The sequence below is a fragment of the Halichoeres trimaculatus genome, unplaced genomic scaffold, assembly GCF_033239565.1.
Source record: "Halichoeres trimaculatus isolate MK-OKI-2021-1 unplaced genomic scaffold, fHalTri1.1 fHalTri1_scaffold_4, whole genome shotgun sequence".
Taxonomy (NCBI): domain Eukaryota; kingdom Metazoa; phylum Chordata; class Actinopteri; order Labriformes; family Labridae; genus Halichoeres; species Halichoeres trimaculatus.
The window spans coordinates 34,035,138-34,054,377 of NW_027437182.1; the positions used below are offsets into that span (position 1 = coordinate 34,035,138).

General features: G+C 39.8%; 1 protein-coding gene across 6 annotated transcripts in view; it reads left to right on the forward strand.

Annotated features, from left to right (window-relative positions):
- mcf2l2 (MCF.2 cell line derived transforming sequence-like 2) overlaps positions 1–19,240 on the forward strand; it is a 239,912-nt gene that overhangs the window by 5,092 nt on the left and 215,580 nt on the right. Inside the window, exon 1 of one of the 6 annotated variants that reach the window (XM_074669200.1) lies at positions 15,493–15,705. The exons of the other annotated variants lie outside the window; for them this stretch is intronic. Coding sequence (XP_074525301.1) covers positions 15,690–15,705 — 16 coding nt within the window. The 5' untranslated portion in view covers positions 15,493–15,689. Of the gene's footprint in view, positions 1–15,492; positions 15,706–19,240 lie in introns of those variants that run through there. 6 annotated transcript variants of the gene reach the window in all.

The window sequence follows — 19,240 nt, forward strand, 5'->3', positions numbered from 1 at the left end:
TCTGAAGCAACACACACCCGCTCTGTCCTCTCTGGTTTCTCTGTCCTTTGAAGACGGTCACCTAACAGCTGGCTGTCTGGTTGTCGTGTTGCTTCATCATTAGTGTCAGGCAGGGAAAGGAGAAGGAGGAGCAAAGGGCTGAAATGATGGGACATGATTGATATAAGTTGACCTCAGCACGCCTTACTGTGTGTTTAATCTCAGGGATCAGAGGGAGCTGGAAATGTCTCACGACTGTCACATCAAATAGTTTCCCCATGTCCCAATTTGGAGTTTCACTCAGCTGATTATCAGATAATGTCAGTTTGAGTCAGCTGTGGCTTCCTGATGACTTTGAAAAAGGTCTAGCATGTATAATTCATCTTCCTGTACTCTGATTACTATGTATTCATTAAAAAAAACAAGTAAAACAAAGGCACAGCTCTTTAACAAATCAGTTTAGGAGCTGCTTTTATGTGTAATGGTTGCTTTTTGTTGTCTCAAATCTGAGCTAAGATAAGACAACAAGACAAACACATTGTCTTGTTGTTTGCACACAGCAATAAATATAGATAAAATCTCTTGAAACACCAAGATGACAGTTAAAGGAAGTGAAATGAGGTGAAGAAGAAGAAGAGTGTGGGATTCAGACATGGATTGATGAACTGCTCAGGTTAAAATAGTGCCAGCAGACTTATTCCTGTAGAGTAGGGTGCTCACAGGAAAGTGTGGGAGTTTCTGACTTACCTTTTGTGTGTACAGGTCACTGACGGTCAGGAATATCACACTGGACAACTCTCTTTATGTGAACACATTAACCATGATGTCGCTGCTCATCTGGGTCTGACACAGTGAAGTTATCCAAGAATGGATACCTGGATTTTTAAGGAGAGACAGAGGCAGGACTCTGCTGTCTGAGTCTAGATGCACAGAGGTTGTCGTCCTCCAAGAAGCTATCTCTGCACTTAATGAAGACTGCTTCTCTTTTTGTTTCCCTTTGAAAGTTCAGTCAAATCAAAGTGTGATCCTTTTGGTCTCTGAGTCATCTTTGCCTTAACCCTCCATCAGATCAGTGCGGCTCAGTTTTTGTCTGTATTCTTGTGTGTAATTTTGCAGGCCTCAATATGTTTCCATGTGCATGTGTGTTTGTTTTCCTCATCTCTCTAGTATCAAGCTAGCATAAACACACAGAGTGCAGCAAGTGAGCTCGTGAGCGGCAAACAGGTTTGCCAGGTAGTAGAAATTAGGAGGAAAAAAGATGATTATAAATCCATACGTCACAGCCCAGTGTACAAATATTTAGGCTTCAAACTGAATGAGAAAGGTGAGCCCAACAACACGGACAAGCCAGCGTGCATCAACAAAAAAAGGCAACACAACAAACTCACATGTCCACCTAAAACACAACCACAGTCCTAATTTGCCCTGCTAGGGAAGAAACTGCACCTGCAGATGCAGAGACTTTGCCCCGACAGTCAACACTGAGGCGTTTTATCAACAAAGTAAACACAAACAGAACAGAGCAAAATGGTGTGTTCTCACAGAAAGAGTATTCTGAACGCTTCAAACTGAGACAACTGGACTGGTTATAGTTTGGGATGAGGCCGATGAGGCCTCATGGATGAGAGGAGAAACATCTTCTCAAACTCTGAACAGTCCGGTTTCCTCAGTTTGAAGCGTTTAGGATAACTCTGACCTGGATGATGAGAATTTACATTGACACAGAAAGTGTAGTTTGCTACATCACAAAAGAAAACCTAGACTTTAATACAGTTTTAAATATATATATATATATATATATATATATATATATATATATATATATATATATATATATATATATATATATATATATATATATATATATATATATATATATATATATATATATAAGTCCAATTTTTGACAGAGAACTCTTTTCATTTATTTATGTATTTTACAATATTTGAAATTTCTTGATATTCCAGTTACAACAGTAAAACAAAACACTCGTGAGAAACAAAAGTTTATTGCATTTTAAAGGGTGTATTGCATTATTATGAAACAATATTTTTATATAAGTGGTTAGATGGTCTCAAAATAATAGTGCGAGTAATACTGTTTATTGTCAATAACTGTGGGACAATATGTCGTCCAGCAAAATTGGCTAATCGGTAATCTGGTTTGAGTCTCTGGCCTGGGTTGGAGCCTTTCCCTGTGGAGTTGCCATGTTCTCCCTGTGGGGTGCCTGTCTTTTGCCTAAGTGCAGCAATCCAGGTCGGATACACAGTAACGCGTCACATTTCACTGTCTGTAGCAGTAACAGTGTTGTAATGTTTAGAATAGTAATTAATTCGATCAGTCATTCCTAATGTCTGGGACCTGACCCAAAGGTGGGTTGCTGGAGGTTTTTTATGGGTCGCCAAATTAGTTTTCAGAATGTTTATATGAAATTCATGCTTTCCTTAACCAGAAGAAGTCTTCCCTCGACAATTTGTTAACTGATGATTGGCTCCTCACATTGTCATAGTTGTTGTTTTCATTGTGTAGGGTCATTGCCACTTAACTTAACTGTAACATGTAACTGTTTTTCAAAAATCTGAAGCCACAAGCTGGCACTACTCAAACAACCAAAGCCACACTGTTTTACAGCACTCAGAGGAAAACACTGTCAATGTGTCACCATCACACATATGAAAGAGCTGACCCCTTTGATTGATTTGATCATCAGTTTCCAAAAGAAAGATTTGAAGTCAGATTCAAAACCCCTTTGAGTCCAAAGTCACTGCTGGATCTTTGACGTGCACCAGCTGCAGAAACGGAGCTGTTAGAGCTGTGTGGTGACGTCACGCTTAAAAGAGAAAAGACATGACTGGATGCTGTTACCTTCCATCTGATTATCTTGTGCTGAGTCTTGTATTTTGCTTCTCATCCTTTTTTACAACCACATAGAATAAAATAGAATAGAATAGAATAGAATAGAATAGAATAGAATAGAATAGAATGAGTTTTTCTTGTTTGTCACGAGTGATAGAAAGATAGAAATTTGACTTTGACAGGCTAATTAAGACAAAATAAAGAAGCAGACTTTCATCTTGTACTCATGACTGGGAAACAATTCTGAAAAGCAAGCAGGCTTACCCGTCACAGTAAAAATGTAAGTATTTTCAGAGTTTAAGCCAAACAAAGCTGTAATGCATTCGTCAAATGTGTCTCTTAGGCCTGCTAGCTGGTACAAAAGATGTAAGATGATGAAAACGTGATTAAAGAACCCTTTTTATTTCTTTACAAAGACATCCTGTCAGTTGATTTACACATTTGGACACATTTGGATTTGGACACATTTTTGAATGGGTCGCTGTGGCTTGTCCCTCCAAAAAAGTGTGCCACCTGAAAAAAAAGTTTGGGGAACACTGAATTAGATTACCTGTTACTGGGAAAAGTTATGACATTAGTTATGCTGTTATTTTTAATGCTGTTATTCCCAACACCGCAGGAAACACATGGTAATAAACACAAATGATGATTGGTTTATTAAGTTGGATTGCAGTATGTACCGCCATGAAATCACATTCATCCAATTTTTTTTCTAATTCTACAATAGAAGACATAGTTAGCACGGAGCGCACCCTAAAATCACACATATTATAATAATGATCTTTAAACACACAGTGGGAGCAGCCCCATCGCTCACACTCAGTCATGAACAAACAAACAGTGCGTATACAGCTCTTCTTCACATCATCTCAATTTATGATACACAGGAAGAATCTGGGTTCACATCTTTCATATGCAGTGTGTGCTGATCTATAACAGGATTAAAAACACACTTTACTGATTTAAATTTTTTTCATGCAACATTTTTTTTCCTGAGTGTTTTGTGATTAAACACCGATGTTTCATTTCTGGGTTAAATCTAAAAAGGAACCCATGTTGTTGCATGTGTGTATGGGATCTGTGGTGTTGTGGTGATCTCATACTCTGCTCCACCACCCTCAAACGTTCTCACCTCTACAAACGCCCCCTCAGTCCCCCTCGCTGCCTGCACGTCACGTGACACCATGAGTCACAATGTATTGGTGGCTGGTGACATCACAGCAGCTCAGGATGTGTAATTTACCGTAACGTCTGCCTTCACCTCATGCATTATTCATTCACACATGCTGCTCTATAGAGGCTGATCTAAAATGGCTTCCCCAGCGTCCCAGTGAGGAGAGCTGTCAGGATGATTAGTGCTGAGGCTGCAGATAACAGCTCACTGCTCCGGGACACAATCAGATTCTTGTTCGATCTGAAGCTCCCTCAGTCCGAACCCTCTGCCCCTCCTCAAGCTGTGCTTCGTCTGTGAGCTCCTTCAGACTGGGGCTCTATCAAAGGAGGGTGTGTTACAGGGACCTTATGGGTGACCTGCAGAGTTTCCAGTGTAAAAGGTCAGACTGGAGGAAGGGATGATCCTGAATGTTGCTGTGTTTTGTTGCCCGAGGCAACAAGAGGGAGCGAAAAGGAGGACAATCTGGCTCTGAGGCTGAGGGAAATTCCTCCTTCTGGACACTTGGAGTGTAATTATGGATAATATTACATGTAACACAGGACTCGTGGAGATTATTTCAAGGTAGAGGGAGGCTAATGGAAGGTAAATAGGTGAGTTTAGAACACAGAGGCTGTCATTTTTTGTGAAAAGTGGTTCTTTTTTTTCTTTTTTTATGAGTTCAAACCCATAAAGGATCAAACAGAGGAGTGTGTCCAATTTCTCAAATATCCTGGAATGATAATAAGCAGTTACAAACCTGTGTTAACAGCAGTGCCTGTTCTGTTAAAGAGAACTCACTTCTTTTCACATTGAAAACACCACAATGACCTTATTGAAACCTTATTGTTAAGTTTTTATTGAAACTTTGACATTGTTTTTGTTTGGGTAGAGAGCTTGAAAAACTTTCTTTGAGAATCAGAAATGGATTGAATAAAAATAAAATGAAAAGGTCAAAGGCCAACTGGAGAGTCACAGTTTCACCAAGAATCTCTGTACCTCAGACAGCTGTGGACTACCCTAAACAATGAGTTTTACCTTCTCTTATCTGGTTTAGTCACCAACCTGAAAAATTTGGAGATCAAAACATAGTTTTCCCACTATTCTGTTTATTTTAGAGTGGTTTTATGCTGATCATCACAGACAAAGCCAACACACAGCAAAAACCAAAGAGTCCAAGCAGGTGTTTCTATCTTATTCCTTTATAAACTGTCTTATTGGAATTAATATGAACCTCATTTAGAGGCCAGTCCAGAAATGTCTTATATCCAGATATTAAAAGACAAAACTTGACGACTGAATTGCTTGTAGAGAGTAAAAAAAATCTCCCAGTGAAGTACAAGAAAAGTATGTCCTAGTTTTTTGGTTTCCATATTTTTTAAAAATTGACAAGCAAATTGTCATATTTTTGTCTTTAAAATCTTGACTGAGATATTTTTCCGAGCTTGTCAGGCGATTGTGGCTCATTTTGATGAGGATCAGCAAGAAAGACCCAAACATATGATTTTCAGGATGGCAAAACAACAACAACAACAACAACAACAACAACAACAACAACAACAACAACAACAACAACAACAAAACTCTCAACTTTAAGAGTACTTAATTGCACTTATACTCTCTGTATATTTATTTAAAATGTCAACACCACATCACAGCCTGAATGCTGGAAACTGAGAACCAAGTAACAACAAAACTTCACAGCTTTGCTAAAAAAACAACAACATGAAAACAAACAAACAAACAAACAAACAAAAGTGCTTTCATATTCCTTATTGTTTAGATTTAAAGAATTTTGATTTTAATAATATATCCAGGAAAATATTCACCTTCACCTTCTTTGAACAATCGCCTTTGTCCGTTTTCTTTCTTTCTTTTGTTAATTTTTTTTTTTTTTTCACAAAAAAAATTAAAAATATTATCTTTTTTTTTATTTATCTAATTATTTTGGCTGAATTAACTCCCTATGCTATGATGCTGCCTATCTCTAGTAAAACCACCTGGATTCTCAGTTTAACAGAGCATGTGATTCTTCACCTCGGCTGTTTCATTTTGCCAAAGCCAAAATGTGACAATGTGACAGGTTATTTTGCAAGTTTTAGATGGCTGCTGCTTTAATGAGAACTCTTCCACTGAAGTTATTTGCATTATTCAAGGCTATTCCCCTATTGGTAAGTGTCATGATCTGGCTCAAATCTCCAATCAATTAAACATGTAATGCCTGTCGAGTATCATCACTTCTTTGACAACATGCCATGTTACTAGGCATCAATCAGGAACCCAGCAAAGCAGAGCTGGACCGAGAAGTGAGAAGATACTTATGTCTCTTCAGCATTATGGGAAGACAGCGAGTTTAAGTTAATTGCTGACAGAACTACAAGTTAAATTGCTGGAGATAAAGTCATAATCAGAAACGTGGCTAAGTCATTTTTTCCTCATGTGACATCATGAGCAGAAATCGTTTTTTTTAGCATAACAATAGTGATTTTTTTGTCATAACCTTGTTGAGTAAAAAACTTCCAAAAATATACATTTATATTGAACATATGGCTCAGTTTTTTTTTTCTTTCCTCTGAAAAACTTGGAAAAAAAGACTTTGGGGATTATTTTAAGAAGGTGGCAATAATTGTTTCTGAGGGGACCTAAGAGACAACCTGGTCACACACATCAGACCAACCTGTGGAGAGAAGTCACAGCACATCTGGTAAACTAATTATGATTTCAGCTCTTCCTGTTGACAGTCTGACAGAAACATTACCCTCAGATAAACAACATGGAGGGCAGTTTAGATATTACTCACAATACAGACATAACACAACCACAAACCACAGCATTCATCACTTATAATCTGCTTTCCTCAAACAGACACCACTCAGAGTAAATATCTGTCTCTCTCGGACGTGGTGCATGAATAACAGGAGAATTGATTATTGTAGAAATACAGGAAGCAGCTTTGTAGAAATTCAGTCACTTGGTAACGAAGCAAAGAGGATTAGCATGACTCTGAAGTGACTGGGCTGTTGGTACCTTTTCCCACCTGGTTCACCTCGATTCAAGCACTTTGCCGAGTTACATGCAGGTATCTGTATTTTTAGGTCAGAACACTAACTGTGAGCTGTATCCAGAGAAAGAGGGGCGCGATGGGGTGGGAAGACTGGATAAAACATTAACATGTCTGAGTAATAGATTCAATATGTCAGCATCAAAGGCTTTAAGTACCAAGCATATTTTTCACAGATGTGTTGAAGCTGTTGTTGACAGCACGGAGCAGCAATGTCGGTTCTTGTCTGTCTGACGGTTTGTTGGCAGGATCAGATGACTTACTGAGGGCCTCAGAGAAACCTCATGGAAAGGCCTCAGTGAGTGTGGAGCTGATGTTTTGGGCAGAACTCATTGATTTTTGTTATTATTTGTTTAACATGTTCTTTTACAAGCTTGATTAGTGGAAGGACAACAGAAAAAGTTTAATTATTCAACTATGAGAATTACAGTGTGTCTCATCCACCTTACTGGTCCCTTTTGTGCAAATCACAATCAATAATTTTCTCTGATGTTAACATGGAGAAAATATAAGCCGCTGATATTGTGGCTCTTCTGCTGTTTAGGAGGTCAAACAGCTGATGTCTGTGAGAGCAACAATCATGTCTGGTTTATATAATCTTGCTCTTAAAGTAAATTCTTTATGGTCCCTCTACTTTTATTTATTCTTACTGTCTGCTGTTCATTTTTACCTGTTTTTACTGTTTATTTTGAAACACTTTGACACGTGTATTGAAAAGCGCTACAAAAATATAATGATAGTGATAGCAACAACAACACAACATTAATATAATAATATTATTAATAATAATAATAATAATAATAATAATAATAATAATAATAATAATAAAATAATAATAATAATGATAATAATAACAATAATAAAATAATAATAATGATAATAAAATAATAATAATAATGATAATAATAACAATAATAAAATAATAATAATGATAATAAAATAATAATAATAATAATAATAATAATAATAATAATAATAATTATTATTATTATTATTATTATTATTATTATTATTATTATTATTATTATTATTATTATTATTATAATAAAACATTAAAAAATGAAGAATGAAAAATTCACAAATTTAACAAATCAAGTTATCAAGAGTTCTGACATTAATTTTTTATCCAGATTCTTTTCTATTATGTGATTAATTTTATTGTACAAGTGGATGCAGCATAATAGAAACCCGGGCTTAAATTGTAACAGAAGTAAAAATAAAACAACAACAACATAAGCAACACCAAACAAACTGTCATAGCTGTGCTCTCTTTTTCTGATCTGTAAAAAAACACTGTGGGATGCGAAGTACAACATGGATAAGAAAAACAGGTTGAAGAGAAGAGACATAAAGGGCATTACTGGGCTAAAGTTGTTGATAAATGGATAAATAAAGGAAGAAAAATCAAGCAGTGACTGTTTTCATGTATTACAGACTCCTGTGGGCTGTTTAGGAGTCTGGTGGTAGGAACAGAAGGAGTTCTCGAGTCTAGAAGTCCTCTGTCCCTCCACCCTGAGGGGAGACGTGGGAGGCTCTGCAGAGAGGGCAGTGGAGTTCTGGTCAATCTTTTCAGCAGTCCTCACCACTCTCTGCAGGCGTCTGTGGTCCATAGCTGGAGTGCTGCTGTACCACACGCTGCCATTCAACATACAAAGAAATGGGTTAAACTGCATGGACTCGGGCATCAGACAGCTGCTCAAGGGCAAATGATGAACTTAAAGGAGAAGGTGTGAGCTTGATCCATGTGTACGCAACAAAAACTGAAAAGAAAGTACATGTTTTTATGTGATTTCTAATAGTGAAAAAAAGTCTTCTTAGACTAAAACGTCGTATTCACCTCATAAGATAACATAAAGACATGTCTGTTTCTAACACATACTGGCTTTCAATGGCCTGCAGACTTTTTTAGGAAGGGGGGAAAGGAAAAAAAAGGATTATACAGCACGTTCTTTCCACCAAAAAAGGGAGGGGTGTTGTGTTTTAACCAGTCAAGGGGGCGATTAAGTGTGTTTTGCTAACTAGGAGAGGACTTTAGCATGTGTTTTTGGAGGGTACTTCAGCCACATTTTGGCTCTCAAGAAGACATTTTAAGGCTCGTTTTCACCAAGCAGTTCAGTTCGGTTCAGTTCAATTTGGTTCAGTTTGTTTTGTCTCAGTTGGGTTGAAGGCATCGTCACCTACCATGCAACGACAGCGGCTGTATCTCTCTTGGTGACACACAGCCTTCTCTGAAACAAAGCTTGATTGCTCTTCCTAAGTCCTACATGCTGATCACAAAGACAAATTCTTGGATGTCTCCCATTGTTGCTCTTTTTGTTCACTGTGTCACATTTTCTTCTTTGTTGGATTTATAAGCGGGGTACACTGTGTCACTCTGCCATGGCATTATGTAACTGATGTGGCTACAGGCATCTGGCTTACATGCCACCTACCACAAAGGGGCACAGTTGGCTGTGGAAACGCAAACAAGATCAGGCTACACTAATTCAACCTGCACAATACTATACTGATCTAAACTAGACTGCTTGGTGGAAACAGAGCTTTAGTGGTCATTTTGGCTCCTTAGAAGGCATTTTAGGGCCCTTGTGGGGGGCCAACTGCCCCCTCCTGGTGTACATCACTACTGGCTTCTATTCCATGGAAGGGAACATGGGATACCCAAAAGTCACAGTTCTGTCTTAGTAACACAACAGTGAAGAAGTCATGCCCTGGAACAAAGAAAGGTGAAGGAGTTTATGTCCCGACACACAGCGAGGTGACTAATAGGAAGGTCAGAGGTCAGATGGTTTCCTTTTAAATATTCCTGCAAAGTTCCTGATAAACTGGTTACATCACAATGACGGAAATGTTCTCCATAGTCAAGTAAAGGTGAAACAGACAATCTGGGATACAAAGCTTATAAATATTTCTGTTTAATTCCACCGTTCTAAAAAACACCTCCTGAAACTCACTAGGTGTTTAATTTAGTTTATAGGTCATTATGTTAAGTTTGAACATGCCCTACATACTTTTCACCTAAACATGGTCAGAAAACAACATATAGAGGTTAAGCGGTTTAGAGGTTTATGTTAATAGCTCCTCAGGGTGGATGGTATTACCCAGAGGCCCCCGTACCAGTCCCCAACCTTTGTTGTTGTGACGTCAGAGTTGCATTCTCTCTGCTTCCTCTTCCTGCCTCTTATACAGGGATGTTGTGATGGAGAGGGGTGGGAAACCACATCCTTTGGAAAGCATTTGTCTTTATTTCTGTCAGCTGGACTGAAGCCAGCTGACCAGACCTGCTCATGACAACACAGCTGAACAATAGGAGTAAGAGCGGACCCTCACATCTCTGAACACATCTGGGGGAGCAGCAGCTGAACCAGTAAATCACTCAAAAAGGGTCTCAGGTTCTGTTTCTAGTGCACGATACAGGGTCTAGAAATCACACTTAAAGTGCATCTGGAAAGTATTCACAGGCTTTTCAAGACATTACGCGTACACATTCACAGCCTTTGCCACAAAGCTATTAAGAGCTCAGGTTCATCCTGTTTCCACTGATCATCTTTGAGATATTCCAACAGCTTCATTTGAGGCCACCTGTGGTTAATTCAGTTGATCAGACATGGTTTGGAATGACCCACACCTGTCTTTATAAGGTCCTACAGGTGACAGCGCATGTCAGAGCACAAACCAAGCATTACGTCAAAGGAACTGCCTGTAGACCTCAGACACAGGATTGTCTCCAGGCTCAAATTTAGGGAAGGGTCCAGAAACATTTCTGCTGCTTTGAAGGTCCCAATGAGCCCAGAGGACCCCATCATCTGTGAATAGAAGAAGTTCAGAACCACCAGGACTCTTCTAGACCTGGACCCTCGTCTAAACTGAGCAATCAGAGAGATGGGCCTAAGTCAGGGAGGAGACCAAAAAACTGATGGTCACTCTGTAAGAGCTCCAGTGGTCCTCTGTGGAAAGATAGGAACTTACCAGAAGGACAACCATCTCTGCAGAAATCCACCAATCAGGCCTGTATGGTAGAGGGGTCAGACTGAAGCCACTACTCAGTAAAAGGCTCAGGCAGTCCACCAGGAGTTCACCAAAAGGCCCCTGAAGGACTCTCAGACCATGAGAAAGAAAATCCTCTGCTCTGATGTGACAAAGATTGAACTCTTTGGCGTCATGTTTGGAGGAAACCAGGCATGGCTCATCACCTGGACCATACCATCCCTACAGTGAAGCATGGTGGTGTCAGCATCATGCTGTGGGGATGTTGTTCAGCAGCAGGAACTGGGAGACCAGTCAGGATTGAGGGAAAGATGAATGCTGGATGAAAACCTGCTCCAGAGCACTTTAGACCTCAGTCTGGGGCGACAGTTCATCTTTCAGCAGGACAACTACCCTAAGACCACAGCCAGGATATCACAGGAGTGGCTTCAGGACGATTCTGTGAAGGTCCTTGAGTGGCCCAGCCAGAGCCCAGACTTGAACGTGGTCAAACATCTCTGGAGAGATCTAAAAATGTCTGTGTACCGACGCTCCTGATAGAGCTTGGGAGGTGCTGCAAAGAGGAATGTACCAAACTGCACAAAGAGAGGTGAGCCAAGCTTGTGGCATCGTATTCAAAAAGACTTGAAGCTGTAACTGCTGCCAAAGGTGCATTAAAGTACTTAGCAAAGTCTGTAAATACTTGTGTGTGGTTTTTTTAAAACTTTTAATACATTTACAAAAAGTACAAAATGTTTTTTTACATTGTCATTATAAGTAAATACTTGCTAGATGCACTGTACAGAAGTACGCTTGAAGCAGCCAATATCTCCCGCTTGAGGAAAGCATGAGGACAGCTTTAACTGTATTGACACTTTCTGTTTGGGTCAGCCTGAGCTGAAGACGGTTCTCTTTAGTGTAATTTTAGGTGGAGATTCGATGAAAGCAGCATGTAGAAAAGAATAACTGTGGGTAAACAGAGAGCGGAAAACAACAGCTGCTTCTGTTAGCCATGGGACTGTTTGGAACACGTCGCACATCAATTATTTAAAGTGCTGAAGGTAGTAACAGCAGGGACCGGTGACAGACGCTTTCAATGAGTCATTTCTTACTCATGTGCTTATTGTGTAGCTCCTCAAAGGACGGCTGGCTTTAAATGCTCAGGCCCCATCAACTCTTAAAGCAGAGGGTCAATCCCAGTGAGGTGGTGAAGGCCTGAGATGATGTAGCCTATGATGTAATGACGCCTCCTCCCTGCAGCTGAAGATTTGAGCACACAGCCAGGACAGTTGTTGACTGATAAAGAGACAAATGCTGCATCTGGGATTGATGCAAAATGCTCATTCCTGCCTTTACATTCTTCCAGTTTTCTACTTTCACTTTTGCCATCAAAGCAGTTTGCGAACATAGAATGACATGACATGATCAGATAGTGTTTCTTCTAGAAATACCCATTCCTAATGTAAACTGAGTAAGTTTAGAAGTTACAGTCGTGTGGTTAAAAATATCTCATTACAACTGCCTCTAAATAGTCTCCAGTAAGAGGATTAAGACCTGCAGGGAGATCAGAGAACACCTGATTACTCCATGTCCGTGTCTGTGTGTGTGTGTTCCTGAGAGTCTGTGTCCCGCTGCTTCCTTTACACTTGTTCCTGACACTAACACACACATGACACCTTCAAAACAAAGCCGTGCAGACGTGTGAATTTATTGAGGAAAAGATCTATTTTCAGTCGGCAGGCCTGTGACGCAAGTCTGCTTGAGGAGGGCGGAGGAAGGAAAGGGAGGACGCTTAAGGAAGGAGGGTGTTATTCTTTGGCCTGCAGTGGATCTAAGACGGTGATGTTAGTGGTCCCTAGGAGGAGTCGAGACTCATGAGGCTCAGACTGGGAATAGAGGGGAACCTAGGTGCTTGAAACAGAGAAAACTGAACTTTATACAAACAGCTCTGAGTGAATACGACATGAAGTGCTTAGAAAAAAATCAGCAACATCCCGTTTCGTGCCAATATGCATAATTCTGAGCCACGATAAAGGAATCATGACTGAATGATGTACAGGGGCCAAGTTGTTTTTCTGTTTCAGGCTGCAAACATGTTTAACCCTTTCACAACTAAGCCTTAAAAAGTCTGCCTGGAGTTTTTTTTTCTTACGTTGACTATGAAAGGTCCTGTGAGTAAGTGCTGCATGTTATATAAAAGTAAAACAGTTAAAATATTAAGAAAAACAAAAACAGATTTTGATTTTAGAGGTTTAGTGAACAAAAAAAACCCCATTGCAATCAAACATAAAAAACATGTTTTACAGGATCAACTTAAAATACGTACAGCAAAAAACACATGTACAGCAATATATATGAGTCTGTCTCTTATTTTGTCAAAAAAAAAAGGTATCTTCCTAGAATCACCGGACAAACTGACCAAACTGAAAGTAGAGGAGAAAAAAATTCAAGGATTCAGCTTCTCACACACACTGTGCAGTACAAACAGCACATTGTTTTACAAAGGTTAGCTCACAATACAAGACTCAAATCATGCTCACACAATGCAAAGAAGACTCAGGACACTATTCTAAAATAGCACAAAAATACATGAGCCATATTACACAGTGTATGACGCATACACTTACACATCCAAAGGACAAATTCCTAACATTGAATTACTCACATATTGTACAAATAAGACTTGGTACTCTGTTCTAAAAAAGTCATCACACAATACAAGCATCAGTCTACACATACAATTACACATACAAATTAAAAACTAGAGAGAGAGAGGTTAATTTATCCCATAATTCAACCAATCCGTTACCTTTTTTCACATGAAGTCACTCCTTTAGATTGTCCTTCAGTCTCAAAATCATTAAGAAACCTCTGTGGAGGTTTTTCAACCTAGGAGGATCTTCTTTTTGTTTTTGTTTTTTTTGACAGCTCCATTTTTCCGTGACTTCCTTTTACCCATCTGCTCCACACTGTGTATGTCAGGGGTTGCAACCTGCGGCTCTTTTCCTTTCGGTATGCGGCTCTTCAATCCATTCATAAAAATATATATGTAGATATTGTTATGAGTAGTGGTGTGCAGATCAATCTAAAATATTGATGGCTATTGGTTTCTGACTGGTTGGCCACCCCTGGTGTATGCGTATTAGGGGGCTTCCTTTAATACCTGAGTAAAATTACCATAATAAACACATATTGTCTGAAAGAGCAACACCTTCGCTTTAACAAACCATTAGAATTTATCTGACTGTACAAACTGTTTAGGAATAACGGTCATTCAAAATACACGTTGTTAATGGGCTCTCTTTGTTTTTTTTGGAGCATGCCTCAAGTGGAAACACAGAGAACTACAGGTTTCACTTGAGGCTTGACAACTAAAGGTTTCTGCTAATGAAAAACATTAATTGACGAACATCGGTGGCTGACAAGTACCCTGCCTGCCCAGTCAAACCCTAGCAGCAACCTGTGGCTATGAAAAATTAACAATCTATTAAGTGTCCAGTAGATGCGCCATCAACATGTCAGTGATTTAGTATACTGTCATACCCAGTGTTTCTTAATACATGTCACAAAAACATGCTCAAATCATCACATTACTGGTGCCTTATAAGTCCATCACTTAACACAGATTGCAGAATTTGGGGGATTTTCTAAATTTCTTTTCTACATTAAGTTTTTCTTTCTTTTTTCTTTTTAAGAAGTATAGAAAGAAACAGGTTTGTAGACTATTACAGAAGCTAATGCCCCCAATTTTTCATCTTATTACCATTAAAACTAGTATTACGCTCTTTACAAGACATCTACAAGTCATGTTTTTAGCTGTCCGTCTGTATTTGATGACATGAATGCAGTACTTAAGTCTGACATCACTTTTTCTAGTAATGACAGTTTTGACAGCCAACAAAAACATTTCTAATGCACTACAGCTCTGTGGCAGAGCACAGATACTGCCAGGAGCTGCTACTGTGGATCTGCTCGTGCTATACAGCGCTGACAAAGTATAAAAACACAGCATAAAAAAGAGGAAAGGACAGGTTTTTCTCTTTGTAGGAGACAAATCAAAGCAACAACAAATAATACAATAACATAAAGCTGAGATGGTTGACTTGTTGCAAGAATGAAAAAGTAAAAGTAGAAAAGGAGTGGATGAAGATGTCAGGAGGATAAACAGAGCAACCTGTCACCAACTTTTCTGTAGAAAAGAGTGAAAAAATCAGAAAAGGCTTTAATGAATGAAGGAAACACTGAAGGAGGATGAGGGGGAGGAAGAGGGGGGCAAACAGAAAGGAGGGGAAGGGAAGTCCCTGCTGCCTGGTGGGAGTATTGTTGAGAATATTTGTGTAAAAAACTCTCCAGCTCAGCCGGTCACAAGGCTGCCAGGAGAGGCTCAGACCCCTGCTCTGAAGAAAACACACACACACTCACACACACATGCTCACACACACACACATCCCCCCTGTCTCTCTCTCTCTCTGGTTCTCTCTCTCACACACAAAAGAGAAAGACTCGCTCTTCTGTTTTGAAGAAGAGCAGACAGTTTTGGGAGCTGGACTTGAGTCTCTCTGGATCCTTGTGGATGTTTGTGATGTTTCGCTGTGGTGGATGACGGACTGGATGCTGAATTAGCGGAGTGGCTTTGGACCCTTCTGCCTGTGAGGACTGTCAGAGAGCAACAACAGCAGCATGGGATCCGTAATGTGTAAGAAATATTTTCTGTTTTGACTTCTTCAACAGTGTGTGTTTATCACCGAGGCTCAACCTCTGTCATAGAAAGGTGGTCACACAGTCTGTGCTTTGTACTTCACTCTGAGGATTTGTATAGTAGTACTTTGGCATTTTAAGAGATGAGGATCCTACTGACCTAACTGAAACTAACCTAAGTTAAACCTGACCTAACCTAATCTGAAGATGCTTTTTGACCAGCGTTCAGGAACTTTTAGTTCCTTGTAAAAAAGTTTCTTTGGCCCATTGTTTGTCTGCTGTTCCACCACTCACCAAAGACCAGAGTAGATTATCCAAATCAGGCCAGAAACATATGGAAAAAAATAAAGGGAGTTGTAAAACACCATTAGACCAGAAGAGGGCAGTAAGATGATGATGATGATGATGATGATGAAGGCCATTCGGCAAAATTGACACCATAGAAGCATGGAGCATATTCAATGTGTGCCGGTTTTGATCATGATTTATTTCACTGCGGATGGTTTCGATGACACTTGAAAGGAAACAAGAACTAGTAACAAAGCTGCTGCTGTTCAAGCCATTTCAAAAAGTCAGAGATCAACCGCTGTTTTCGGTCAAGTATCAAGGCCATTGAATGACATCTTGTAGTGGGATGCATCCTTCTCACATTGCCTTAGATTCCTGGGGGAAGTTAATGGGGTTGGAAAGTACTAAACCAAACCTATTCCATCCTTAACTTGTCTTTCTCATCATAATGATACTTTATCTAACCTAACGTAGCTGAAGCTGACCAGCAGTCACATGTGAAAGTGTGTTGAAAGGGCTTAAGTACAGCGGTGGTTTTATCATGAGCACTTGTTGATAAGTCTTGGTGTGAAGTCCAGTGATAATCCCAGCCCTTCAGGAGGTCTGGTGGCTCAAAGTGTCTAATCCTTTTATGTATCTACATTGATAATGAGCAAAAGCTAAAACAGAAATAAATGCTTAATGTCTTAAGCTTGGACTAAATGCCCATTTACGCTTAATGTCAATAGATCCAGGTCTGGACGGAGCCTTCCGTCTATACTCTCTGTTGATTTTGTCCGTATTTCTGCACAATTTCATAAAAATGGAGCAGTACCACCAGAAACCATGGGGGCAGTTTTTCTGTTAATACCTCAAAATAAGAAATTACAACAGTGATGTATTACCATCGCCTCATATAACCCTGCCTCTGTTTTCGTCTTTAATGCAAGTGGTACATTAGCAATACCTCCTCCAAAGTTGCCATGTTTGTTTTTGAGTTTGTTGTTGTCATAAACTTTTGACTCTGGGAAGCAATGCCAACGTAAAGGACGCATTAATGTATGTGAGCAGTGATGGTAACATCGTTTGAAAAGGACGGATACATTTTGTATGCACAGGGAAGATAAATGGGCCACAACAGTATACCTGTAACCAGTCATCTTAAAGAATAAACTACATGTTTTTTTTTTATAATAAACATGACTCTACTTAATTCACCTTACAGTTTTCCTACTTAGCCCCAACCAATGATGACATGCAAAAAATAGCAGCTAGATTCACTTTTGCCTCAGTTTGAAGAATAAAACAATTGATTACATTTATGTGTCAGTCCTGAGTGATTTCAGTTTGGCAGAGAGAGAAACATGAGATGTTGGAGTGTACAGATGCAATCACAAATTAATCTACTTTTGATATTTATTCATGTTCAGGGGTTGTCTTTAAATGTAGTTGAGATAATAAGGTGGGGTTGTATTCTATCAACTGGGTAGACATCTCTGAAAGGGAATTGTTGAGGGTTCAATCCCTGATCTCCCATACTGGGGACTGCTTGGCCTGGTCTTTTGCATACCCTCACATCAGCAGGAGGAAGATAAAGCAGGAAACTGGACAGAATCTACTTCTAGCTCCAGGTTCAGTCCAGTTCTTGTGTGCTTGGGCCTAACAGTCTAGTCTCTGTCTCTAATTGATCAGGGGCTTCTTTACAGCCTTGTAGGACTTTAAGCCATGATCTAAAAGTTGGCCTTGTACAGAGCAGGTGGAACACTGGACACCGGTTTGGTTTGGTTTGGCCACATTCTGCTGAGGAACCTGAGATGTCATTTGGCGGTGTTCCCTGCACATGTGGATCAGGATGTGTTCATTTCTTGTGAATTAAACTCTGGGATGCCCAGATCTTAATTTGTCTTCCAAACTGTTAGTTGGTCTGAATTTCTGCAGTGTATCTTCCTGTCTGTGTATCTTCACGCGTGTTTCTTGTATCAGGTTCCTTGGTTTCTTGATCTTGATCTTACAAATATGCTGGCTTTGTAAAGACAAAGAGCACAGCAACAAAATTGTGTCTTTAAATAAGAAGCACTACCTTCATTAGAGGATTACCAGTACCAAATGGCCCAATACTCTAACTGTCTTCTGTATTTTTAGTGAACCAACCAATTTGAAGTTTTTACTGGCTTTCTTAGGATTTGTTTTGTACTTTGGCGCTGACTGTGCTGAAAGCAATCGAAGACCTAAGAGGGAAATTTAATGCAACATCACACAAATGCATGGGGAGTCCAAAGACTTTTCCACCACAGTAGTAGCCTCTGCCTTTAGTGTGTGAACGTGGTGTAAATTGGCAGAAGTGCTTCGAGCATCTGGGCACATGAAGGAGAAGAACTGTTGTCGGACTATGACAGTCATGGCCGATCACACTCCTCTAATCCCTTTCACCGGCATTGTTTTTTGTGTTTGGATTTTTTTTTTTTTTAAGTGATTCTGAATGAGATACTCGTCAATGGTTATCCACCAGGTACTCTTATCAGCTTAGCCTCTTTGTCAAGAAACCAGCAGGCAGGCATGGCTATCAGCTGTTGTAGACTATTTACAGACGCAGGACACCTGCAGCGCTGATCGGCTAATCCAGTCTGAGATGTGCGAGTCTTGACTTTTGTCCAGTTCACTGACACTCTGTGAGTTTTGCATCTCAGACTGACTTGAGCAACAAGTTCTTGACATTATTTATCTTTCACCAAGTCTGGCTGTAGGGTTGATCTCAATACTGTTGCCCCACTAAAAGGCGACCAGAGTGTGTTTGATAAGACAACACACTCTGTTCACTATGGGTCGTATCCTTACGATAGAGACCTGGGAACACCCAGATATAAACATGTTACACCAGATCCCGATAATATGTAAAATACATATTTGCATGTTTTGTCTTCTATTCTTGAGAACATTTTTGCAAACAGAGTTAGTCTTTTTGCAAATGTTGTCTTCAAACCAGCATTTAGCATGTGTGAGTGATGACTGCACTCCCGTATCGTTGACGCAGCGTGTCTTAAAATAACCCCCCTGCAATGGAGCAGAGAACACAGAGGTGAGATGAAGCACCTGAGAGTGGAGTCCCTCCTCCCTGCTCAGGAGGCGGGCTTATGCAAATCACCTGTAATAGGCTTTACTTGTAACACAGAGATTATGATGGGGAGACAGATGGGAATGATGCAGAGAAGTTAGAGGCATTGTGACGGAAGCTGCAGTAGTGCTGCTGTAAGACAAAGAAACTGTGT